Below are 27583 nucleotides of genomic sequence, written 5' to 3'. Positions count from 1 at the left end.
GTATATACAAGTGGATTGACACCATTTGTAATTTGATTTTTCAGTCACCAATATGTTGTAAACTTGAAAGCAGAAAATTACCTGATAAGCAGATATTTCTAGAAAGGTGATTAAAAACGAGTAGAATTACTAATACCTTCAAATGGACATGGTTTCAAGCAGCAGATATTAAATATTTTTTCTTTTTTCTTTCTTTTTGAGACAAGGTCTTGCTCTGTCTTCCAGACTAGAGTGCAGTGGCATGATCACAGCTCAATGCAGCCTCAACCTCCTGGCTCAAGTGATCCTCCTGCCTCAGCCTCCCAAGTAACTGGGACTACGGATGTATGCTACCATGCCAAGCTAACGTTTTAGTTTTTGTAGAGACAAGATCTCACTATATTGCCCAAGCTGGTTTTGAACTCCTGGGCTCAAGCGATCCTTCTGCCTTGACCTGCTGGGATTATAGGTGGACTTTCTTCGCAATATGTTAAGCGTGTGTGTATATGCATGTGTGTGTGTGCGCGCACATGTGCACACTTGCACATGTACATTAGCTAATTTCTCTGACTCTTTACACTGTATTATTATGCAAAAAATGTTGCATTCTGCCACTGAAGACTTCTTATAAATATTCTACAAACGTTTGCGAGCAGTATTGGCTGCTGGAATCGGGAAACGTCTGTTTAGAGAACTCTTTCTTTTGGATGGGGTGTGGGCCCAGGGTCAATTCAGTGTAGAAACATGAATACAAACAAGACGCAGATCTAATCCCACTGTAACTGTAGGCTAAAGAGAGTCTTTTTATTTAGCTCTATTTCTTCATGGGGCTTCAAAGACACCTCAAATACAGGATTTCCAGCCATCTCAGGTGTAAGTTGTGCCACCTGGTCTGGGTCTTGTTACTTTTACAATCATCAGAATAAACTAACCAGAAGAAAAATGTGACATTTTTCTTCTTTTGGAATGATTAGTTACTATGTCATTACATCTTTCCACCAGAAAACTGTGTGCATCAATGTTCTTAGTGGCCTTGAATAGGATGTTCATCCTCCATAGCTCTCTCTGGGAAGGCTCGTCTGAGTGTTGGGGAGTCTCTCTTCATATATACATATTTAGGTATGTATTCTTTTTTGCAGTCCTCTTATTCCTTTTCCTATCTTTTTCTTTCCTTCTATTTGCAGTTCTATCTCATGTTTTACTGCTGCTCTTAGCTTATACCACTGTCACACAATGCTTGATCCCTCTTCCTTTTCCTGTCCTTTTCAAAGCTTATCAGAACTGAGCTTCAGTCCTTCAGAGTCATCCTCAGCAAGGTAACAAAACATGTCTATCCACTCATGAAAATGTATGATTTATCTTTTAATATTTAGATAAGAGACGATACTTAACATTCACAAGTTATTCTAAATGCTGGGGACCATAAGCACAGGGTAGGACACGGTGAAGATCATTTGGAATGGGCAAGTCTTTCAATTTCCCTTACATCATACCAAGCAGGCAAAGCCTAAACACAGGGCAGGACCTGCCTGTGTGATGTACCATTCCAGCCCTCCTTTTCAAAGAAAACTTGAGCAGGGACCCTAGGATACCACCAACAATGGTGGGACTCCCTTTTGTAATCCAAATAAGTAGGATCTAAATGAGTCCAGGTTGGAGCAGATAAAGAATGGGGTTGAAAAGGAGACGTGCTCTTGAAATCGGCCAATCTCATAGCCTGGAGCAGGCACCCGTGGTTGGCTGAGTCACACTGCCTTGGGATTAGCCAGCTCTGTTTTCCGTTTCAACAACAAAAAGTCTTGCAAAACTGCTGGCATGTGAGACAGAGGTATCCAGAAAATTTTGGCATCTTTTCCAGCAGCATAATGAGTCTTAGGGAAGAGACTTGTTAGAGCGTGGTCCATGCACTCTACCACCGGAGAGAGGTCCATGTTCGCATAGGATTTATTGCCTTTCAGTTTGTCTAGACCTAAAAAGAGACAAAAGCACATTTACTCTTTGGAAGAAGGGGAAAGCAGAGTGGAAGTCTAGGGTGCAAAGGGGAGGATGGATACAAGGGGATTTTTTCTGAATTGTCTGTTATAATGGAAGCTCATTTTGAGGATTTACTATCTATTCCTCAGAAAAGGATACTACAGTGCTTTCTTTAGACCGGCGGCTCTCGAGATTGGGTGGGCAGCAGAATCTTCTAGAGAGCTCAGTAAAACTCAGGTTTCTGGGTTCCACCTCCAGAGTTTCTGACTGAGGTATGAGGTGGGGCCCAAGAATGTGCATTTCTAACAAATTTCAAGATGATGCTGATGCTGCTGGTCCAGGGATCAAACTTTGAGAGCCAGTGCTTTAGAGCAATGAGCAAATGATACTTCATAAAGCCCACGAGGCCCCTAAGCCTAGAAAGTTGTATGTTTGATTTCTAATTTATTTTAGGGGATTATGTGTCTAGAGAAAATGTGGGTTGCACATGTGCTTGTGCATGTATGTGCATGCATGTGTGGATGTGAGTGCGCACTTGTATACCACAGGCTTCTATAATCTGTAAATAAAGAGTGAATCATCCCGAATGTACTGACTCAGAAAGCTACAAGGATCCCAGTTCTCATGCAAATGAAATGTTTGAATAATGAGCGAAGGTACCTTTAGAGAGGCAGGTTTTTTCCAAGGGATTAGTGGTGGTTTAGAACCCTAGTCTTTTGAATACATGGTATTGGGAAAACAGTATATCTACATGCAGAAGCATGAAACTGAATATTACACCATATAAAAAAAATCAACTCAAAATGGATTGAAGACTTAAACATAAGACCTGAAATTATAAAACTGCTAAAAGAGGCCTGGCATGGTGGCTCACACCTGTAATTACAGCAGTTTTGGAGGCTGAGGTGGGAAGATCACCTGATCCCAGGGAGTTCAAGACCATCCTGGGCACCATAGTGAGACCTCATCTCTACTGAAAACAAACAAACAAACAAACAAAAACTACTAGAAGAAAACATAAAGGAAATACTTTTTGACATTAGTCTGGGCAATGATTTCTTTGGACATGACCCCCAAAGCACAAAACTAAACAAAAGCAAAACTAGATAAGTGGGATTATATCCAACTAAAAAATTCTGCACAGCAAAGGAAACAGTTAAAAGAGTTAAGAGACAACATATAGAATGGGAAAAAATATTTGCAAACTTTATATCTTATACACAGTTAATATGCAAAATATATAAGAAACTCAAATAACTCAACAGCAAGAAAAGAAATAATCTGATTAAAAAATGGGAAGAGAATCTGAATAGACTTTTCTCAAAAGAAGATACAAATGGCCAACAGGTATAAGAAAAAAATGTTTGTCATCACTAATCATCACGGAAATGCAAATTAAAACCACATGAAATATCACCTCACATTTGTTAGAATGGCTGTTATCAAAAGACAAAAGATACAAGCATTGACAAGGGCATGGAGAAAAAAGAACTCTTGTATACTGTTGGTGAGAATGTAAATTAGTACAGCCATTATGGAAAATGGCACAGAGATTTCCCCCTCAAATTCAAAGCAGAGCTATCATACGATTCTCACATACTTTTAAAACATACCTGAGTTGTGTATACGATTCTCACATACTTTTAAAACATACCTGAGTTGTGTCTTCTCAAGGGAAAGTCTATGAAGTTAGATCTTTCTTTCAACTTCAGGTCCCACTGGCCACAAGTTGTTCAAAGCACCTAATAAGTCTTAGTGGCTATTTTAAACTCCTACTATCCCAACTCGGGAAATTAAGAAAAGATGACCTTGAATTTGTGATCTACTTTGGAACTGTGCCTTTGGCTCATCTCCAAGTCCTGACTTGAAAACTCTAATAAGAACAACCAGTCTGAAACTGAGCTCAGTGGCTTTTGGTATTTCTGAGACAGAACACAAGAACCAGGAACAAAGCCAAAAATAAGTGGAGATGGAAGTCAGTGATATATTTAAAGGCATTTAAAAAGTATTGGTGTCAATATTAAACAGAGAAAGCTCTTTTAAATGAGGGGTTTTGTTTATGAAGTATTAAGTTCAGTCTTAGATGGAACCTACATAGAACCTTCAGAGTCAGGAACTGAAAAGTAGAGCATTTGATGGCAGTGGTTCTAAACCTATAGTGACATGTCAGCACTAAGACGCTTTAAGACCAGACATTTCAGTTGATATATAGATAATGTGTGTACCTCTGTGTGTGTGTGCGTGTGTGTGTATGTGTGTGTGTGTGTGTGTGTGTGTCTGGGGTAGTGGTGGTTGGAGGAGTTAGACATTTTAAAAACCTCTCCAGGGGGGTCTGACTTGGCTTTTGGTTCTGCCTTGAAAACTGCTGACCATGAACCTTGCCACAGTTGACTGTCTTACCAAGTCCACTAATCAAGAGGCATGGGCACAGTTTGGAGGAATAGAACTACACATCTACACATAGTTAGGTGGAACCCTGCTCAACTCAAAGCAGGAGCTCAGTAAGTATTTGAGGAATATCAAGTAAACTTTAACCGACCCAAGAAGTTTGTGGTGGAAGGGAAGGCCTGATAACAGGAGTGTGACCAAAGTCCTTAATGCCTTGTTCACATTATAGTGCTACAGCCAAGCATAAATGGCAGGGTCAGGCTGCCTGGGTCCAAATCTAGCTCTTCCACTTACTTGTGGTACAATTTTGGTAAGTTACTTCTCTATGCCTCTATTTCTATAAAATGAAGATGATAATAGAGTTTTTGGGGGGATTTTAAATGAGTGTCCATGTAAAGCACTTAGAATGGTGACAAATACATAGTAAATATTTACTATTTGTTAGCCATCATTATGCCATCTTTATTATTATTGTCCCATCACTGACTCAATCTCTGACTTATTCTCTCATCTCTGACTCAATCTCTTGACCAGGAAGGCTCCTGGTGTCTTCCGTCTCCTCCTCCATGTGTTCCTGCTCCAGACAGTTTACACCCAAGTAATTATTTCCTGTCCTTTGGGTCTCATTCAAACCTGACCTGCCCCATTAGGGTTTCTTAACCAGCAATGCTCTTTTCCTGGTCTGAATTCCCTGGGGAATTAGAAACCACACCATCTAGCACCATTTCTGGGCTGTTAGATTACACCTAAGAAGTAAACGATCAATTTTATTGTGTGCTACATTGTTTCATTGTTTTACATTCTCACTTGGTTACTTCTTGTTGTCAACTAGATTGTAAACTAGTTAAAGGTCAGAGGCTGAACCTTCTGTATCTTTTGTAACCACCATAAATCCTTAAACAATGCTAAGTGTACAGCTGGTGCTTGACGAAAAGAGGAGGTATGGCAAAGGTGAAGACCGTGGGCTGGAGTCACCTGCCTGGGCTCAGGTCCAGGCATGACTAGGAGGTGTTGTGTAATCTTGGGCAGGACATTTCACTTTCCCAAGCCTCTGCTCATTACTCTAATAGTTTTTGAGGAGTAAATGATATAATTCATAAGACACTTAGCAGATAGCTTGGCAGTTTGTAATTGCTCAGTAAATGTTTATAAACAGAAGCAAGAGATGACACTGAAATTAATAGGTGATCCCTGATCCATGGTTAAGATCCTTATTGGGGTATTACTCAGAACCTTGTTATTTCATCTGTGTTTGAATCTCCTTCATGCTGTTCAGGACAAAGAATTCCAGAGGACAGTGGCACCGCCCAGAAACTCACTTTTTTCAATGTAACCTTCTCCATATTGTTGTTTGATGTCTGGAGACAGCTGCTCCCAAATGGCGAGTTTTTTTTCAGTTGCCTTTACTGGATCTGCCAAGTTTGTTTTGAACAATCCTGGTTCAATACATGAGACGTGCACACCAAAAGCTTTCATGTCCCGTCTGTGAAAAGAACCCATTGAAGATGTTTAATTCAGGTTTGTTTAGAAAATATTTGCTATTTGAGTGACTATTTTCTCATAAATCTTTTCATGGAATCACAGATTTGGGTACATTTGAAAGAAATACCTTATTCTTTCTCCCTTTCATTTTACAAGTGAGGAAACTGAGGTTTAGAGTGGTGAAGTGAGGACTAGTTAACAGCAGGATAGGAAAGGGATCTGGGTGGACACCACCCACAGTCCACTGTTGTTCTTCCTAGAGTGTTCTTCACGCTCTCATCATTGACTTAGTGGACATTCAGGTTATGAACAGGTTTCTTATCAGTACTTATGGTGAAATGAACTAATGATAGTCTGGACGGACAAGTTCACCTCCATTCTAGCAACATAAGGAGACTGCAGCACAAATGAAGCTGTGCTGAAGGACACAATACAATAATCCCTGATGTGACTAACCTGCTCCCTATTCTGTTGAGCATGCTTTTTTCTTTTTCTTTTTTCTTTCTTTCTTTCTTTTTTTTTTTTATCATGCTGCAGCAGAAAACCAAAAGCCTACTCATTCCCTAGGCATCTAGGTTTTACAGGAATCATGGTGCCCCTTTCTTTAAAGCAAACCAATATACAGATGCTCCTCGACTTCAGATGGGGTCACATCCTCATAAACTCATTGTAAGTTGAAAATATCCTATGTCAAAAAATGCATTTAATATACCTAACCTGCCGAACATCATGGCTTAGCCTAGCCTACGTTAAACATCCTCAGAACACTGACATTGGCCCACAGTGGGGGGAAATCATCTGGCCACACAGAGCCCTGCAGGATAGCAGTTCTTTACCCTATGATTGCAATGGCTGACTGGGAGCTGAGGTTCACTGCACTGCACAGCATCGCGAGAGAGTACTGTCCATATTGTTGCTGGTAGAAGATCAAAATTCCAAATTCTAAGAAAAGTTTATAATGCATGCATCTAAACGAAAGTTGAAAAGTCATGTTTAACATTTAAGTCAGGGACCACCTGTATGGCAAACCAGTATATGAATAATCATTTCCTAAATTTGATTTATATTCCTACCAGGAATATATAATATAAGGAAGTATTTATTCATTTTATAGAACTCTTCACCATAAGATTTTTAAAAAGCTCTATTAGTGAATTTAAAATGTAATTTATTTTTTCTTAGGTTCTGCGTTTTAGCAATGTTACTATTGTAAAGTTTGAAATATATTTTCCTAAAAATGCTAGTTAGCTTGACCTTGAGACATTCCGAAAGGTATGTGACTTGTACTAAAATTTTTCCCAACTTACTTTTGTTGTATTCATCTGTTGCCTGATTTCCTCTAGATCGTGGATGTAGCAGTGCCAAGAGGCTATTTGGGAAGACTTTCCTTCCCACCCACTCATAAAAATAACATACTAGGGACAAGTGGCTTTAAGTCCTCCAACCAAGCTTACCAGGTAAGTAAAAATCATGTTAAATCAGTATGCATACTGGAAAAATACAACTTTAAGGAGCCCCGACCCTCTCTGAGATGGACTGCTGCCCCTAAACCTTCCTATATATAGAAATTGTGGAGCTGACACTGGATTGTGGAGTACCTACGTAACACCATTTAAAATACTAGTTTCATGATTCATTTAAGAAAAATACTCTTTATTGATTACTTTTAGGCATAGCATAGCTGCATGGCAAAGCTCACAAACCCTTCAGTTGAAATCTTTTTTAAACGTGAGTAAATCTCTAAGTACATATACTAAAATTTTATTATGATACTGCTGGTTGTAGAGTGGAACCAAAGGTAAACCAAAGAGACCAGTGGAGGTTCTTTATGGCCTTGCTACTCAAAGTGTGATCCCTGAACCATGGGCAGCACCTGGAGCTTGTTAGAAATGCATGGTCTCAGGCCCCTCTCCAGATCACTTTATCAAAATCTGCATTTTAAAAAGATCCCCAGGTGATTCAAATGAACATTAGTTTTTTGGAAGAATTGTTCCAATATTTTTGTGTTTATTTCCTAGGGGAATCAAACTTGGCAACCTGATCAAATGGTAAAATGAAGTTGCTCTATCTTTATTAATTTCAGTGGAATAATTTTAATCTTTTATTAGTAAACTAAACCTAGGTCCATGGTGTAGATAATAAACTCTAGCATATGCCTTCAACAAATAATAGTCAAACAAATAAATGGGTGAATCGAAGGAAAAACTATATCTAACTTTGTCTTCTCGCTTGCTTATTGCGGCACCACTCAGCTGAATTATCTTCCACTTGCTTCTCTAGTCCTTTCCTCCGCCCTCTGTCTGTACCATATTCTGGGAGTCTTACCTGCACTAAGTATTCTCTGGCTTCTGTTGAGTTCAGTCTATTGAAAGTGCCAGTAGGAAATCAGGAAAGAGGTGAGGGGGCCAGATTAGTTATCCTCCTGTGGTGTCAACACTGGTTATTTTTATCCCTTAACTGAAGACAACAGCCTCTGTGTCTCCAGGTTCTGGAAACTGCCCTGTCTCCTTGTCCCTTCAGTCCTCTGAAGAGAAATACCCCTGCTGTCATTAGCCCATAGATTCTATCCTTTGAGATTTCAGTAGATACCTCACACGTTTATAAGTCCTTTAAGCGTGCTCTGCCTTTTACCGAGTTTTAATGTGCCACCATTTCCTGCCAGAATCTTGACTGAAAGAACCACTTGTACTTTAGGGGATTTGAACTGATGGTGATAAGTTCTGGTTCCAGGTAAGATGGATTAAGCACACTTCCCCCAGTCTCTCCCACGGAATGAAGCTATAAAGCTTGGACAGCATGCATGGAGCTATTTAAGAACTAATGGTTTTCTACCGAAGGTTTAAATAGGATGGTACTGTTGTGTCTGCAACTGACAGTAAACCAATGAGAAGCCTATTCTGATCTAGCCTCTCTATATGATTCCCTAACTATTTGACAAACTGACCAGTTGAATATAAATTCGCTGCCACTCTAAGCATCATGTATTAAGGCAAAAAGTGAAAAGGAGTTAAACTTGGGTTCGAATCTCAGTTCTACCACTTACCAGCTGGATGACCTTGTACAAATGAATTAACCTCTGTTAGTTTTAGTGGCATCATCTATACACTGGGAATAACTTATAGTACTAAATAGGGTAGAGGTGGAGCAGGATGGCCAAATAGAAGCCTTCACTGATCATCCTCCCCACAGAAACACCAAATTAAACAACCTTCACGCAAAAAACCTTCAGACAACCAAAAATCAGATGAGTGATCACAGTCCCTAACTTTAGCTTCATATCACTGAAAGAGGCTCTGAAGAGGGTAGGAAAGACAGTCTTGAATGGTTGATGCTACTCCTCCTCCATAGACCAGCAGCAACTATGAGGCATGGAGACAGAATCTGAGTACTTGAGGTGGGAGGGAGAGCACAGTGATTGTGGGATTTGCATTGGAACTCAGTGCTGTCCTGTCACAGTGGAAAGCAATACCAGGCAGAACTCAGCCAGCACCCATAGAGGGAGCATTCAGACCAGCCCTAGCCAGAGGAGGACTTTCCCATTTCCGTAGTTAGAACCTGAGGGCCAGCAAGCCTCAACAGTGTGGGCTCATGTGCTCTGGGGTTCTAAATAAACTTGAAAGGCAGTCCAGGTCACAAGGATTGCAATTCCTGGGCAAGTCCTGGTGCTGTGCTGAGCTCAGAGACAGTAGACTTGGGGGGCAAGCAACCTAGTAAGATGCCAGCTTGGGCAGCCAAGAGGGTGCTTGTGCCACCCCTCCCCCAGCCCCAGGCAGCACAGTCCACAGCTCTGGGAGAGACTCCTTCCCTCTGTTTGAGGAGAGGTAAGGGGAGAATAAAGAGGACTTTGTCTTGTGACTTGGATACCAGCTTAGCCACAGTAGGATAGGGAACCAGGTAGAGTCCTGAGGCCCCTATTCCAGGCCCTACCTCCTGGACGACATTTCTAGACTTGTCCTGAGCCACAAGGAAACCCTCTGCCTTGAAGGGAAGAAACTAGTCCTAGCAAAATTCGTTACCTGCTGACTTAAGAGCCCTTGGGCCCTGAAAAATCAGGAGCAATACCCAAGGTACTCACCATGGGCCTTGGGTGAGACTCAGAGACATGCTGGCCTCAGTGTGACCTAGGACATTCCCAGCTGTGATGGCTACAGGGGGAGACTCCTTGTGCTTCAGAAAAGGAGAGGGAAGAGTAAAGGAGATGTTGTCTTGCAGCTTAGGTGCCAGCTTGGTTTGACCGCAATGGGGTAGAGCACCAAGTGGGTACTTAGCGTCTCCAATTTCAGGCCTTGGGTCTTAGATGGCATTTCTTGACCTATCCTGGGCCAGAGGGGAGCCCAGTGCCCTGAAATGAGAGTCTCAAGCCTAACAACATTCACCACAAGCTGATTGAAGAGCTCTTGGGCTTTGAGTAAACATTGGTCATAGCCAGGCAGTACTTGCTGCAGGCCTGAGATGGTGGTAGCTATGGTGAGAGATTTCTCTGCTTGTGAAAAGGGGAGGGAAAAGTGGGAAGGACTTTGTATTGTAGTTTGGATGCTGGCTTAACCACAGTAGAATAGAGTAGGAGGTAGATTCCTAAGGTTTCTGACTCCAGTCCCTGGCTTCCAGATGGCATCTCTGGACACCCCACCCAGGGGTAGGGAGACCTTGCCACCCTGAACGGAAGGACATAAGTCTTATTGGCTGGCTTCACCACCTGCTAATTGTAGAGCCTCAGGGCTTTGAGTAAACACAGGCAGTAGCCAGGCAATTTTACAGAAGGCCTTGGGTCTGACTCAGTGCAGTCCCAATGATAGTGGTCAGGAGTGCTTGTGTCACTCTTCCACCAGCTCTAGGCAGCTCAGTATATAGAGAGAAGCTCCACTTGTTTGGGAGAAAGTAAGGGAAGAGAACAAGAGTTTCTTCCTGGTAAACCAGATAATTCTTCTGGATCTTATCCAAGACCATCAAGGTGGTACCTCTGTGAGCCTATAAGAGGCAGTCTTACTGGGCTTGGGGTGCCCCCTAATGAAGATATGGCTGCAGGAACCAAAAAGTTAGATCACAACACCCAAGTCCCTTCAAATACCTAGGAAGACTTCCCCAGAAGGATGGGTACAAACAAGCCCAGACTGTGAAGACTGCAATAAATACCTAACTTTTCAATGCACAGACATAAAAAAAAAAAAAAAAAAAAAAATCCACAAGCATCAAGACCACGGAGAAAAACATGACCTCACCAAATGAACTAAATAAGACGCAAGAGACCAATCCTGGAGAGACAGAGACATGAGACCTTTCAGACAGAGAATCCAAAATAGCTCCTTTGAGGAAACTCAGTGAAATTCAAGATAACACAAAGAAGGAATTCAGAATCCTATCAGATAAATTTGACAAAGAGACTGAAATAATTAAAAAGAATCAAGCAGGAATCCCAGAGTTGAAAAATGCAATTCACATAATCAAGAATGTGTCAGTCTTTTACCAGCATAATTGATCAAGCAAAATAAAAAAATTAGTAAACTTGAAGACAGGCTATTTGAAAACACACAGTCAGAGGAGACAAAAGAAAAAGAAATAAAAAAGAATGAAGCATAACTACAGAATCTAAGAAATAGCCTCAAAAGGGCAAATCTAAGAGTTACTGGCTTTATAGACGAGGTAGAGAGAGAGAGAGATGGGGTAGAAAGTTTATTCAACAGAGAACTTTCCAAACCTAGAGGAAGATATCAATATTCAAGTATAAGAAAGTTATAGAACACTAAGCAGATTTAACCCAAAGAAGACTACCTCAAGGCATTTATTAATCAAGTTCCCAAAGGTCAATTATAAAGAAAGGATCTTAAAAGCAGCAAGATTTGTTTGGAGATTCCTCAAAAACAAATAACATAAAATGGAACTCCAACCCAATTTGGAAAGGAAGAAGTCAAATTATCCTTGTTTGCAGGTGATATGATCTTATATTTGGAAAAACCTAAAGACTCCACACACATAAAAACTATTAGAACAAATAAATTCAGTACAGTTGCAGGATACAAAATCAACATACAAAAATCAGTAGCCAACAGCAAACAATCCAAAAAAGATTTCTGTTGCCAACAGCAAACAATTTCTATATGCCAACAGCAAACAATCCAAAAAAGAAATCACAGAAGTAATTCCATTTACAATAGCTAAAAATAAAATGCCTAGGAGTTAACTTAAAGAAATGAGAGATCTCTGCAGTAAAAGCTATAGAGGACACAAAAAACAGAAAGATATTCCATGTTCATGGATTGGAAGAATCAGTATTATTAAAATGTGTATAATACCTAAAGCAGTCTTCAGATTCAATGCAATTCTTATCAAAATACCAATGACATTCTTTACAGAAATAGAAAAAACAATCCTAAAATTTATATAGAAACACAAAAGACCCAGAGTAGCCAAAGCCACCCTGGACAAAAACAACAAAACTGGAGGAATTACATTACATGACTTCAAATTTTCTATAAAGCTATAGCAAATAAAACAGCATGGTACTGGCATACAAATGGACACATACACCAATGGAACAGGACAGAGAACCCAGAAACAAATCCATACATCTACAGTGAATTCATTTTTGACAAAGATGTCAAGAACATATATTGGGGAAAGGACAGTCTTTTCAATAAATGGTGCTGGGAAAACTAGATGTCCACATGCAGAAGAATGAAACTACACCCTTATCTCTTACCACATACAAAAATCATATCAAAATGGATTAAAGACTTAAATCTAAGACCTCAGACTATGAAACTACTACAAGAAAACATTGGAGAAACTCTCCAGGACAATTAGCTGGGCAAAGACTTCTTGAGCAATATGCCACAAGCACAGGCAACTAAGGCAAAAATGGACAAACGGGATCACATCAATTTGAAAAGCTTCTGCACAGCAAAGGAAACAATCAAAAAAGTGAAAAGACAACCCATAGAATGGGAGAAAATATTTGAAAGCTACCCTTCTGACAAGGAATTAAAAAATTGGAATATATAAGGAACTCAAACAACTCTATGGGGAAAAGTCTAATAATCCAACTTAAAATGGGCAAAAGATCTGAGTAGATATTTCTGAAAAGACATACAAGTGGAAAATAGGTATATGAAAGGTGCTCAACATCCTTGATCATCAGAAAAATGCACATCAAAAGTACAATGAAATATTATCTTACCCCAGTTAAAATAACATGTATACAAAAGACAGGTAATAACAAATGCTGGTGATGACGTGAGAAAAGGGAATCCTCGTAACACTGTTGGTGGGAATGTAAATTAGTAAAACCACTATGGAAAACAGTTTGGAGGTTCCTCAAAAAACTAAAAATTGAGCTACCATATGATCCAGCAATACCACTGTTGGGTATATACCCAAAAGAAAGGAAATAAATATATCAAAGAGATATCCACACTACCATGTTTGTTGTAGCACTGTTCACAACAGCCAAAATTCGGAAGCAACCTAAATGTCCATCAGCAGAAAAATGAATAAGGAAAACGTAGTACATATATATAATGGAGTACTACTATTGAGCCATAAAAAAGAATGAGATCCTGTCATTTGCAACAACGTGGATGGAACCGGAGGTCATTATGTTAAGTAAAGTAAGCCAGGCACAGAGAAACAAAGTTCACATGTTCTCACTTATTTGTGAGAGCTAAAAATTAAAACAAACTATAGAGACAGAAAGTAGAGAACTAGTTACTAGAGGCTTGAGAGGGTAGTGGGGGTGAGGGGGAATGATTAAGGGGTACAGAAATATAGAAATATAGCTATATAGAATGAATAAGATCTAGTATTTGATAGTGCAACAGGGTGACTACAGTCAATTTATCATGGTTTTTTAAATAACTAAAAGAGTATAATTGGATTGTTTGTAACACAAAGAAAGGATAAATGCTTGAGGTGATGGATACTCCACTTACCTTGATGTAATTACTATGCATTGTATGCTTGTATCAAAATATCTCATATAACCATAAATATATATGCCTACTGTGTACCCACAAAAATTAGAGATAAATATGGTAGGCTTTTTGAAAAGTACTAAATAGGATGTCTTGTACATAAGCATTCAGTAAATGTTTGCAGCTATTGTTTCCTAATAAGTCAATTAATTTGATTTACCTTAAGCTGTCATTGAAACCTTCCACTGCATATTTGGATGGAGTATAGCCCCCTCCAACGATTGCAAGGCGACCTCCAACACTGGAGACATTAATAACTCTCCCTTGAGCTTTCTTGACCAAGGGAAGCATATTTAGTGTCACACTGATGAGTCCAAACAGATTCACTTCAATAGGTTCTCTGTAGTCCTCTAGTGTCAGCCAGTCAGTGGGAGCCAGCACACCGGGAATACCAGCATTATTGATCAGACCCCAGAGACCTAGAACAGAGAGGGAAGAAAAGAGGTGTGGTAAGAGAGTACTTATTTGCCACCTTTGATGAAAATACAGCCTCTGCTTTGCACAATGGTGCCATTTCCTCCTTGAAGTCATTTTCCTACTCTGAAATACTTTGCAGTTTTGGGAAGTGATAGCAGAGAGGGTGGGAGGCTAAATTGAAGTAGTTGAAGTTCTCACTGTTACTCTGATTCTGGTTCTGAATGTCAAATACTGAAACTCTGTGAGCGAGTCTTCCTGCTTTTTAATCTCAGATGTGGAGTAAATTGATCTATTTTTCCTCCCTTGCTAGATGGTAAGGCCAGAGAATATTTATATAATGTTCTGTATGGACAAAGAGTGATATCAATCTATTTCACATTTATTTTTGGTTAAGAATTGAGATATTCACTTGGCTTGTTTAAAATGGGAAACATTTAGTATTGTTAAAGGTGTTGGAATTCAAGTGTTAAAAACTGAAGCCTTATCAAATCATTCTTTTGAGCTTCAGAGTCTCAGCTATACGATCAAGATGTACTAGAAAAAAAATCACAAACATTTGTTTTTTCTTTGTGAATCCCAACATCTTAATCCTTGAGAATGTTTCACTCTTCATTCAAAGCCAATAAAATTTCTTCTAGTTCAGAATGCAGTCACCACAGCAGAATCTATTGCAGAATGAACATCCAATGGCTCACTACTCTACCTTAACTATGTAAGACACTCACACTCAAATTCTCAGGCCATTTTCAACCTTGCCCATTGAAAATATGTGAGCTCTAGAATCATTTTGTAGTGAGAAGTGGGTCCCAGGTATTCAGATGGCAATTTGGGAATTGTCCCCATATTCTCCTGTACATTTTAGTCTAAATTCCTTTGCTGTATATGGGACAGGGGGGAATAGCGCTTCACAGGAGAAGACCTTGGAAAGTCAATCTTTTCATCTCAGCCCCAAATTCACCCACTGAGGCTTAGGCCCAAGGGTCTTCTGGGCCGTGTTTCTCATGCACACAGATAGCCTGTACTTGGAACTACTCAGAAGCTATCCTAAGATTAGAGAAGTATACAGCCGGTATTTAGGAGACATTTTCTCGAACGGCCATTTAAAACTTGAGCACATTTTATTTAGCTTCAGTTACTTCCCTGTCCCCTATCCCTGTCCCATCCTCCCCACTTTCATGTCCCTCACCTTTTTCCCCAACTTGGTTCTTCACCCACTGGGCAGTCCTCTTGACATTCTCTGGGTCAGTCACATCCAGAAGCACAGTACGAAGTCTCTCTGAGGTTTCTGCCTTTAAAGCGGTTGATCCTGATTCAGTCAGACAGGCAGCGATTACATGAAATCCCTTTTTATCAAAAGTTCTGGCTGCCAAGTTTCCAAAGCCCGAGTCACATCCAGTGATAAAAATGTACTTATCAGTGATGTCTGCAATCTTTAGTTTTCCTTTGCGAGTCCACAGAAAACCACAGAGGATTAGGAGGCCTAGCACCCAAAAGAGCATTTTCCCCCTGTGTGTGATAGGTACACTCCTTTCTTGTATAATAAAAGAAGATGGTGTCCTGAGTGTTCAAAGTGAAAAAGAAAATTCAAATTAGAACCACCAAGGCATTGTAACCCAGGACTGACGATATTTTAATGCATTTGTGTGGATAAACAGAAAAAGAAACAACAACTCTTACTTGGTTGGTTGTTGGGAAGATGGCCATTTAAATGATAAATTGCTCCTCTAAAATAATGCAAAAACTAACCCAGTAGTATTCAGAGAAATTAAATGGAAGAGAGGGAGGTGGGAGCCATGGCAAAATCGACACAAGCCGTTGAGTTGACATGGCCAGCTGGAGCTGTGTGGAGTGATGGTATTAATCTCAGGAGTGAACTCGTCCATCAGGAAGACAGATTCTCACAGTAAAATCTTACCTCTTGCTAGTTCATGAAATTCCACTGCAGAATGGGCTTAAAATCTATTAGAAACAATAATTCAATTTTAATTGTTCTGTCAGATTCCCAATTATCTTCAAACTGTCAGAAGAAGAAGGGCATTTTGGTGTTGCCACTAAGAAGATATTCCCAACTTGGCTTCCATTTTCTTATTTTAAATGGGTTAATGTCAATCTTCAGCCCAACTCTGAGATCATTACACCCCAGTGCAGAGGAGTATTAAAGTGGGAGGCAACAAGTGAGTTCACCAAGAAAGAGCAAGATAAATGGGAAGCGATTGAGAGAGAAATGCTGGCCAATGCACCATATTCCAAACCAGACTCCCACATCCCCAAATTCTGTCTTCTGTGAACACCAGCCTCCTGTGAGAAAAAATCACATGGACAGAGGATAAAGTAAAGCAAATGCATGCTGTAAAGCTGAAGCTTTGACCATACGTGCAGCAGAACTACTTGGAAAATTAATTTTGTCAGGGCTAGAGGTAGCCTAGGGCCTAAAGTCAGGCAGGTAAAGGGCTTTCTTTCCCTTTTCCTCAGAAGCCTGCATCTGCGTTTCCCCTCCGTATATATCACTCTTACCATGGGGTATTGGTGCCAGGGAAAAGCAAGCCATCCAGAAAGAGGAAGTGAACAAGAACCTGAGGGTTATGCCTGGGTACCGAGGCTGTATGGCTGGCTGCCTCAGGTCCGAGTACCATGGGCCCAGCCCTCCGCACTCATAGCCATGGGGCAGCCCAAGAGAATGAGATCATCAGCTCCCTCCCCACAGAGGAGCAGATCTGTATTAGCTCTCCTAGCCTGTGGAAGGGAGAGGGGCTAAAGAGAGCACCACATGTGGGAAAGACCTTATTTTCTTCCTCTGTGACCCAAAAAGCTTCCTCCAGTGTCCACACAATATCTTTGCCCTCAATCTTGACCCACCTTAGACTCAAGAGGGGCTTTAAATACCTCACAGAGGACAATCAGTAGGCCCTGAGTTGAAGTTCAGAACTTGCGGATGCTTTTGGAATCATGGCTGTTCCTGGACACTGAGTTCAAAAAGGAACTGAGAGGCCAAGAGAGTTTATAGACTTTGAACTTTATTTTCTTTTTCTTTCTTTCTTTCTTTTCTTTTCCTTCCTTCCTTCCTTCCTTCCTTCCTTCCTTCCTTTCTTTCTTTCTTTTTCTTTCTTTCTTTCCTTTCTTTCTTTTCTTTCTTTCTTTCTTCTCTTTGCTTGTTTGTTTGTTTGTTTCTTTCTTTCCTTCCTTCCTTCTTCCTTTCCTTTCCTTTCCTTTCCTTTCCTTTCCTTTCCTTTCCTTTCCTTTCCTTTCCTTTCCTTTCCTTTCCTTTCCTTTCCTTCCTTCCTTCCTTCCTTCTTTCCTTTTCCTTCTTTCCTTCTTTCCTCCCTCCGCTCCCCTCCCCTCCCCTCCTCCCCTTTTGTCCTGTTTTTTTTTTTTTTTCTTATTTCACTCTTGTCACCCAGGCTGGAGTACAGTGGCACAATCTCAGCTCACTGCAACCTCTGCCTCCCGGGTTCAAGCGATTTTCCTGCCTCAATCTCCCGAGTAGCTGGGATTACAAGCATCCACCGCCATGCTTGGCTAATTTTTCTATTTTTAGTAGAGGCGGGGTTTCTCCACGTTAGCCAGGCTTGTCTCGAACTCCTGACCTCAGGTGATCTGCCTGCCTCGGCCTCCCAAAGTGCTGGGATTACAGGTGTGAGCCACCGCGCCCAGCCTGGACTTTATTTTCTTAATATTATTTCCTGATTTTTCCTTTGAATCCTTTTCAAAAATCATATACTTTTTTTCTGCTTATAAAAGTAATTTATCCTCGAGAAAAAACATAGATAAAAAGAAGATAGTAATGATTATAACACTTAATTCAATATTTTAGTGCATTTTCCCCATTTTTTTCTGTATATGTAAAGTTTTCTTTCTATATCAAGAAATATAAACATGCACACAGAATTTTAAACACCACACACACACTTTAATTTTACTGCTGTTTGAGAAACAGACTATTTCAGATTTTTTAAAAAATCAATGTAATATCTTCTTCACTTCTCAAGAAAATTTTGGGCTCTGCTTTTATCTTTCTTCTCCCAGAAGATCTATAGCTAAAGAAAAAAAAAAGGGGGATAAAAGAATTATCATTTCAGCTGGGCCTGGTGGCTCACACCTGTAATCCCAGCACTTTGGGAGGTAGAGGCGGGCAGATCACGAGGTCTGGAGTTTGAGACCAGTCTGGTCAACATAGTGAAACCCCATCTCTACCAAAAATACAAAAAATTAGCCAGGTGTGGTGGTGGGTGCCTGTAATCCCAGCTACTCGGGAGGCTAAGGCTAGAGAATCAGGCAGGAAAATCGTGAACCCAGGAGGTAGAGGTTGCAGTGAGCCAAGATTGCGCCATTGCACTCCAGCCGTGGCAACGGTGCAAGACTCTGTCTCAACAAAAAAAAAAAAAAAAAAAAAAAGAATTGTCAATTGATAAAAATTAAGTCAGAGGAGTATTAAAATATGTTAAGTTTGGAGAACCTACTTGATTCTTGTGGTATAACTACGACTATTTCTAAAGTAGTAGATTACCATGGCTTAATAATTTGGTATAGTTTTTCCAACTCTTTTCTGTGTAGCAGTTATAATTTGTTGCAAATCAATGTCCACGTAGCAGGATTTCCCCTTCTCAAATATATTACAAATGTGTAGTTATGGGAAGGGAAGTGGTATAACTAACTCTTGCAAAATTACATAGTTAAACCTTTTAAGGAAATTTTATATTTATAAATTCAACTAGTATAGTGTTTTGCTCAAATCGCTTCAGTAAATAATCACCGAATGGCTAAATGTTTAATACATCTTCTGAATGGATTCTGTAGCTTTCATTGCAATCTAAACTCCCAGGGGTATTATTTGAAGAAGACAATATTTGTGGGGTTTTATGTTCTCTGGAGCAGGGAGTTGGAAGTTTTTGTGTTGTCATTTTTACCAGGGGTATGCATGAGGGAGTCACAGTAAAAGAATGTCATACATTAGTAAGGCACTCTACGCTGTGCTTTCACACAAAGGTCTCATTTTGTTCTCTCAACAGCGTTTTGAGTTAGAGAGGGCATATTATTTGCCTCAGAAACCAGCTCAAAGCAACAAAGCGATTTGCCAAGGTCACTGGGACTAGAGTGCTGTGCCCTTCCACTGTAGGAGACAGATGAGGGGCTCTGGGGACTGGAGCACTCCACTCTGGGCTGGGCTGAGAAGTGTCCAGGCTGACAAGCTGAGTTGATAAAGTCAACACTTCACACCTTGCCCATGCTTGCTGAGAGGAAGGGATAAAAGTCCACTGGCCAAAAGCAACATCTGACGTCTGAAATAGTGGTGGCTAGAGGGTCATCTCCCCTCATAGCCTCCTCTGTTATAGTATAATAACTGACACAAGGTCCCAGAGGGGAAAGTAGATGAGGGAATGGGAGAAGGGAAACCACAAGGAGGGTATGTTCTGTTCCTGTGCATGAAACTGGGTTACCAGCCCCAAAGGGATTGAATTCAGTTGGATAGATGATTTGGGCATCTGTGAAAGCTTCTTAGGCAAAGAGGTGCCATTAGAGCTCTGAGAGAGTCTGTGGATAGAATTCAGGGGTTTCTCCATTTGGATGGGAAAAAGATCCCATCTTTTTTTTTTTTTTTTTCTAAACTGTAACTGAAGTTTAGCACAATCTTCAATTATGAAAGAAACAACAAGCCACAGTAGTATTTTATTGTCTGTGATTTTGTTACCTATAGAAATAACAAATATTTTCATGTTACATTGCATTTGTTGGAGTTATCTCAAAACATGATTAATGCTGATTACTACTTCAAAATTGTAGTGGTTATTGTTCCTGCCACCATGTTAATACAATAAGCTTGTAAATATTTGGGTGTATTTCAATACCGTAGGTTTCTTTTGTAATACTATGTATTTCACTTCAAGTGTTAAAAAAGTATTCTCACTTCTGAGGTAGCTGTAGTAGTGACAGTCATGTCAATCTAAATTTCCTAGGATATACTCCAAAAACTATGTACAATTCAAAGAGAAGGACAAATAGAATAACATAAAATCCATGCCTCCACCAGAACTAGAAAACAGACAACCCTAATATTTCCAATTATTTGATTGAGAAAATAAGCACAGCTGACATCTGAACAATATGGGTTGTTTGGATCCCATATTGGATCCAGACTGCCTGGATCCACGTATGTGCTTATTTTCTTCAGCCTCTGCTACCCCTGAAACAACAAGACCAACCTCTCTTCTTTTTTCCTCTTCAGCCTACTCAACATGAAAACGGTAAGGATGAAGACCATTATGATGATCCACTTCCACTTTAAAAATAGTAAGTATATTTTATCTTCCTTATGCTTTTCTTAATAATATTTTCTTTTCTCTAGTTTATTATAAGAGTACAGTATATAATACATATACAAAATATGTGTTAATTGACTATGTTTTTGGTAAGGCTTCTGGTCAACAGTAGACTGTGACTTAAGTTTTGAGGGAGTCAAAAGTTATACATGAATTTTCAACTGAATGGGGCACTGGCGCCCCTCATCTCTGTGTTGTTTAAGGGTCTACTGTAACTAAGTTGTGGATGATGGAAGCCAGGCTTCATACTGTCAGAAAGAGGAGTAGCAAATATGAAAAGGGAGAGACTGGAATGAACCCTGTGGAGTGGGATTATAGTTGGAAGAATCAGCATGAACACCTGGTTTTAAATATGAGTGAGTAAATATAGAAATGGATAGGTAACTTTCTAGATCTACCTGATGAGCTAGAAATAATGACACTCCAATAGCAATGAACATACCAGGGGCTCAGATACCAATTTCTAAACATTGTGTTCATGTTCTTTGGAAAAGCTGACAACAGGGCTGAGCTTGGATGGGAATGTACAAAATAAGCCTGGAGCATCTTATGCTACAAGTAAGTAAGTGCTCAATGAATGCTGGAGATACATCACTAGTACATAGGTGTCAGCTGGAAGGGGCTCCCACTGGCAAAGTATGAGACAATTTGAACATCAAAGCCAATAGTGATAATGGATAATAACTCATTGAATAAGATACGAATTCATGAATCCATTCTGCAGTAAATCAATCAATAAATAAGGGTAAAGGGAGAAGTTTTCCTTAGAATTAATATGCCATCTAATAAGTGTCAGAGGAATGATGGAATTGGAATTAGAATATCACCATTTGGCAACTGACATAGCAACAATGGTTTCAGGCAGGAATGATCAATGGATGCTAAAACTAGTGGGTCAAATTCGGATGACAGGCAGTAATTATAGAATCTCAATCTCCTTGTCATATGCTTTCAAATTAAAGAGAGAATAATGGTAATTTTATAGTGGAGAAATCTGATAGATACCACCTTAACCAAGTGATAAGGATTCACATCACTAGTTATGGAACAAACCAGCGTCCCATGCCCTCTGATATGGCACACAGGGAGGGACACAACAGCTCTTCTGTGGAGCATCCAAAGCTAATTATGCATGGGGAAACGTCTTCCAGTGCTACTAAATATATGGCTGTACTCTTCAAAAACATCAAAGTCATGACGGAAAAGAAAGACTGAGGACCATTTCAGATCGAAGGAGACCATCGAGATACAACAACCAAATGCAACATGTGATCCTGGATCAAAATTTTTTTTTCTTTTTTCAGAAAGAACATTATTAGGCCAGCAAGTGAAATTTGAATAAGATCTTAAAATTTGATAAATAGTATTGCATTAATATTAATTTCCCAATTTTGATAATTATACTATGATGATGTAGAACATGGCCTGCTTTTTAGGAAATACACACTGAAGTATTTAAAGTAAGGAGCATCATGTCTTCAACTTACTCTCAAACAGTTAAGAAAATAATAATGATATGTATATAAATAAACATATTAAAACCATACATGCACCTGTGTATATAAAGAGGAATGAGAAGGCAGATGTGGTAAAATGTTAATATTTGAGCAATCTGGGTTGTCCTAGCCTCTAAATTTTTCAATAATTCTGAAATTATTTCTGAATAAAAAAGTTAAACATTTGGCAAAAGAGAGTACAACTTTTTTTTTTTTTTTCTGTGAAAAGGTTTTATTGGGCTGCTTTGGATGTCATGCACAAAATAAGTAAGAACCCCAGAATTTTGGAGTATAGTAACTTGTATACCACATTGCCTGTCATCTACGCTTTGGTAAGCTCACCTCTACAAGTACCAAAGAAGAACAAAAGCTCAAACCAAAGTAGTTGGATTCCCTCTTTAATTCTCATCCATTCTGCTTCCCTCTCAATCTGCACCTTCTCTTTGCAAACCCATTTTTCCCTGGTGACAAGCAAAGAGGAACTTTTTTGCTGTTAAGAATGGACTCACATTAAAATGTGTTGTCCTTATTAGGTACAGCTCTGGACTGAGGGTCATTCAGGCCTACAGTCTGAATCCCAGGGACTGCCCATGCTAACCTAGAGTTTTGCTAACACTCTCCTTACCCCAAGTATTATTGTCCAAAAATGCTGGTTCTTCTTCAGTCTCTAAGGTTCACATTCCTCTAGACCACTCGATTAAATCTACCACAAACACACACATAGCTTTGATCTCTAGCAATATTTTAGCCATGATGCCACCTCTGAGCAGTAACCTGGGTCAGAGCCATGGGAACGTGACCTATACACAAAGCTGGTTGATAGGCAATCGGTTCATTGACCACTGAGAAATAAATGAGTAACAGCAACTGAAAGGCTAATAGGGCCACCTCAACCACACTATGCCAGCTGTGGTTACCTCTGCATGGCCCCTTGGTCCCAACAATTCAGAAACTCCAGGAACTGACCTACTTGCTTGAGTTGTTTGCTTATCTGCTGTGTCTTCCAATTTATCGCACAACAAATTGCTTAATAGGGTATAAATCTCTTGGCTCGAGGCAGGAGGCAGTAGTGAGTAGCCCAGACCTCAGAAGCAAGCAGGCAGAGGTTCCATCCCAGTTTCACTATCATCAGAGGGCCCTTGGACAAATTAACTTTTCTTAGCCTCCATTTTCCTACCTGTAAAATAGATATACAACATCTGCCTTGGAGAGTACTGGGTGAAGTAAAATGACCTAATGTCTGCCATTACAGTAAGAACCATGTTATCTTCATGGCAGGATGAATCGCTTTCACTTTATGAGGCAGTCTGCTCTATGTATTGCTCATATTTAGGCACTGGTTCCTCTACCTGAGTACTTTTGATATTTTGGGCCAGGTAATTATTTGTTGTGGGGTTAGTCCTGTGCATTGTAGCATGTTTAGTGGCATCCCTGGCCTCTACTCTCTAGTGAGCAGTAGCACCCCTCCCCAAGTTGTGACAACCAAAAATGTCTCCAGATAATGCCAAATGTCCCCTGGGGACAAAATATCCCCCAGCTGAGAACTACTGTTCTAGAACTTCCTAGTTTTGGGAGTCCAGAACATCATAGCACTAGAACTACTTTTCTGGAAACTTAGTCATTGGCTCCTTGGTAGTGTCACATTGAGGAGTTTCTTTTTTTAATGGCCTCAGTGGAAAAGTTGGGTTACTTATAAAAATTACTCAGATCCTGCTGCTGCAAGCATTAATTTCTCTCTATATAAATATTTTAAAATGTCTTTTTGTCATCAGGACGATAGGAGGCTGATATGGTTTGGCTCTGTGTCTTCACCCAAATCTTTTCATCTAATCACCTCCCATCTGTTCCCTCCCTCAAGGTTTACCCCATGCTGTTGACCCCCAGCTCCTCTGGGGGTACCATTTGGTAGGTGGCCAACTGACACTACAGAATTCAAAATATCCTCCTAGCAAATTTATGGTTCTCAAGTTCCTGGTTGACCAAGTCAGGGAGGAATGATAATAATGCTATGGTTCATTGAGTGCCTAACATGTTGTAGGCCCTTTTCTAGGATCTATAAATGTTTATCTTATTTACACCTTACAATAAAATTATCTCCACTGTATAGAGCAGGAAACACATCCAGAAACTCTGTTTAATTGACTCCAGCTACGGTTGTAGTGGCGATTTCAGGACTGATACCCAGACCATTCTGTTATACCACTTCAGTCTGTATTCCCACTCAACTCTGGGCTATGCGTACACCTCTCTACATTAGCAGTTCCTTGCATGATACTTGGCATTATGTTGACATTTAGTAAATGTTGTACAGCAAAAAAGGAAAAGAGGAAGGAAAGAAAGAAGTCTCCACTCTAGCTCCAGAGTTCTAGTGATAATTGGATTAATCTTTGAGACCTCGGAATCGCTGGGGCAAAAGGATAATAGAAATTATAATAATATATAATATTCACACTTCCAATTTCAATAACATTACAAAGTTTTGGGAAGTGTTTATGTAATATTTATCTCATGTAATTGTCAAGATATTTCTGGTGTAGAGTAGAGGTCATAACTATGGTCACTTGCCAGAGAGTGACCAGAACTAAAACTTCGATCTCTGAACTCTAAACTGTGTGAAAAGAGAAGGAAAACCTGCAGAGATGAACATATTATCAGTCGACAGCAGGCACAAGAACACTTTATCAAAAGTTCTCTACCATACCACAAAGATTCAAAAGAAACCAAGAAAGGAGAACTAGTTCTGTCTTTCATACCCCATGCTCAATGCTTTATAGTAACTGCCTGTCAGCAGCCAAAGGAAAATATTGCAACTCGAGTGCTCTCCTTGATCACTTCTGCTTTTCTTAACTTTTTCTTTCTGAGTTTCTTTTCCTAGTAAAAAAGTTAAAAATAGGATTAATTTCACTTCTCTTATTCACCTTCCTCTGTTCCTTAAAAATAAATGACACAGTTAAAAAAAAAAAGAACAGAAAATATCTCAATATTATTGTAAAGTATACTTTTTATAAGCAATGTAGAGTTCTTTCTAGATAGTTCCGCCCAGACCAGTTGATTTTATTTCCACATAACTTCATGAAGTGTTTCCTTTTAGAAAGCGATACCAAAGCTAGTCAACTACACTGTCAGGAGTTTGTAGAATCTTTATTTACTTCCAATGTGTTGCAATTGTGGTCCAAGTTGAATCAACAACTATGTTGTTTACCAAAATACATCAAATAGAAAGCATTGAGCAATGATTTTCTAAAGTATTCTCTTTTTGGAGTTCTCTTGTATGACTTTCTAAATACTGAAAGCCACTAAACATGCATGCCCCTTGTATATTTGAATATTGTAAACCTGGTTAACTTACACAACATTCCTTTTTCATTTTTTCTTTTTCATTGAAGTAAAAAAAAAAAAAAACTGGTTTTTGTTTTGCTTTGTTTTTTAAAAAACCCAAGTGGCTTTTAGAGATTTCTTCCACACTTAAAAAAATGAACACTGGAACCTACTGACATAAACTAAAAAATTATATTTCTGTGAAAAATGTGTTCAAATGGTCTACCCAGAAATCTGAAAAAACATTTTTTTAATAGAGCTAAGGGACCCTACATTAAATGTGCTTGCATTAAGCAACAAATGCGTTTTTGAGAGTCTGACTGAAATAATAATTATAATAATTATTATGCTGCTGATGATATAATTGAGTTGGTATTTACCATCATGGGAGGGTAAGTTCCCTTACTCAATGGATGAAGAAGCTCCTCCTCTGGTTAGTTACAGTGCCCTTGATTCCTGCTTCCCTGAGGACGGGAGGTAATCCTTGGCAGTCAGACTGTGCTTTGGGTAGTGGGACAACGAGGCTTGGGGTTTGTGTGTACTTCCACTACTGGTTCACTCAGACAGCCTCCTCGGGACGTAGCTTCCCTCCCTCCTAGCAGAGGTGTACCAACTGCCTCATGTAGGGAATATCTGCTGGATTTACATTTTGCATTTTTAGTTCTAAGGATAAAAGCATCTCTGATTTTCTTTTGCCTTCCTTCAAAACTTTTAAATTATAATTCATCATCACATCCATAACTATTCATTAATTATCCCAAGTCCCTCCTAGATTTATTATTTTGACAGTGTTTCCTGACAGTATTAGCAGGTTAAGAATTATTGTTAAAGCTATGATTACTTTATTTATGGTCACTGCGTAAAAATTGCTAGCTGGGAAAGATTATATGTTGTGTACAATTATCATTTGTAGTCACAAGGCTTTAAGGAAAGCTTAGAGCATAGAACATATGTGTAGATTCCAAAAGTGTGTTTAAAACTTCAGCACATTTCAGCCACAGTGATCTTTCAGCAGAAGGAAAGGTCTGAGTTTTTAAACACTGTCCCTTAAGACAGTGACATTTGTTATAAGAGTTTTAATACCAGTTCCCATTTCCTACCCTTGAAATGTATGAGTTAATGATTTTTTTGTGTGTACTTAAGCATTGAGATTTGTTCTAAAATCTGAGCACCCTCTTTGAATATTAAAAATAGAATAGAAATGTGGTCTAACATTTAACTTTCATTTGATGCAGCGTGTAGCCAAGGACATTTTTAGAGCAGTTAATATATGCCGAGGGTACTGGGATAAATAGTACAGAAGCACAATCTGTGCCCTTGGTCTAATAGTGTAGCGGGACATTTCAGAGCCATTTGTACAACTCTAACTTGATTGTTTATTTTAAAATGTAATTATTGAAGTACACCTCCTAAACATCAAATCATTGAGAAAGGAGCCGTATCATCATTTGAAAAACCAAACTATCGCATCATAAAATGAGGAGCAAATATCTGAAGCAGGCTTATTGCTGCCACCCCAGGATCCAGGGATCAAATGTGAACTGTTGGGAATTTCCCTGCTTTTCATGACCTACAAGGCATTTTCTCCCTCGGTTTAGTGTATACGTGTGTGTATTCATGCAAACTCACATCTGATAATATTGATAAAGCAGACAGACAAGCAGATCAGACCTGCAGTTGACAGTGAATCTGTTGCTTCAGTAAGAAACTCATCTAAGAATCCTGTGCTTTTTGGAGACTTCCCCCTCCAGTTTCCAATTAATCATATATTCACAGAGGGTGTCAAGAAGGCCCAGAGAAAATAACAAAATATGAATTGAATTGGGACACTAGGGTGCTAAAGGACATTCAAAGAGTGTCCTGGAGGAGTTTAAGGCAAGATCCCAGGTCACACTGAGGTCTTTTCTATGGTGAGATGGACCCAGCTCCCATCACTGCATTCTAATGTGTTACATTAAAAGAAGTAGTGACAGTTGACCACAGCTTGAAAGACCACTGATTCATTCTGCAAGAGTGAGGAAAATCAAAGAAAGTTTAGATTGACGTGATAAATAAAAGAATAAATGACAAAACTGTCATCAGTTACCTTATTAAAGACGAAGTGGGACACAGAAACTGTTGGTGGACTTGCTCAGCTGACGGCAGCTTTCCTGCTGTGCACGGGGAAGGAAGAGTTGTGCCACCCTGGCCAGGCTGATCCTCTTGAGGTTGAGGTGCCCGGGTTTCTGTAGAGCTCTGAGTACTACAT

The 27583-nt window shown here is 39.6% G+C and overlaps 1 protein-coding gene across 2 annotated transcripts; it reads right to left on the bottom strand.

Moving 5' to 3' along the window:
- Window positions 1-1326: 1326 nt before the first annotated feature.
- DHRS9 (dehydrogenase/reductase 9) lies at window positions 1327-27583 on the bottom strand. 2 transcript variants are annotated; one of them, XM_005573400.5, is made up of 5 exons: window positions 27422-27583; window positions 15394-15764; window positions 13951-14209; window positions 5661-5824; window positions 1327-1948 (listed from the first exon to the last, which is right to left on the bottom strand). In XM_005573400.5, the coding sequence occupies exons 2-5, from the start codon at window positions 15704-15706 to the stop codon at window positions 1725-1727; spliced, it is 960 nt and encodes a 319-aa protein (XP_005573457.3). In that variant the 5' UTR covers window positions 15707-15764; window positions 27422-27583; the 3' UTR covers window positions 1327-1724. The 2 variants fall into 2 exon arrangements, with proteins under 2 accessions (XP_005573457.3, XP_073864703.1); XM_074008602.1 differs by lacking the exon at window positions 15394-15764.

Source organism: Macaca fascicularis, chromosome 12 (assembly GCF_037993035.2).
Source record: "Macaca fascicularis isolate 582-1 chromosome 12, T2T-MFA8v1.1".
In the NCBI taxonomy this organism is placed as follows: domain Eukaryota; kingdom Metazoa; phylum Chordata; class Mammalia; order Primates; family Cercopithecidae; genus Macaca; species Macaca fascicularis.
Note: the sequence above shows the minus strand (reverse complement) of the source record. Positions and strands in the feature narration are given on the sequence as shown.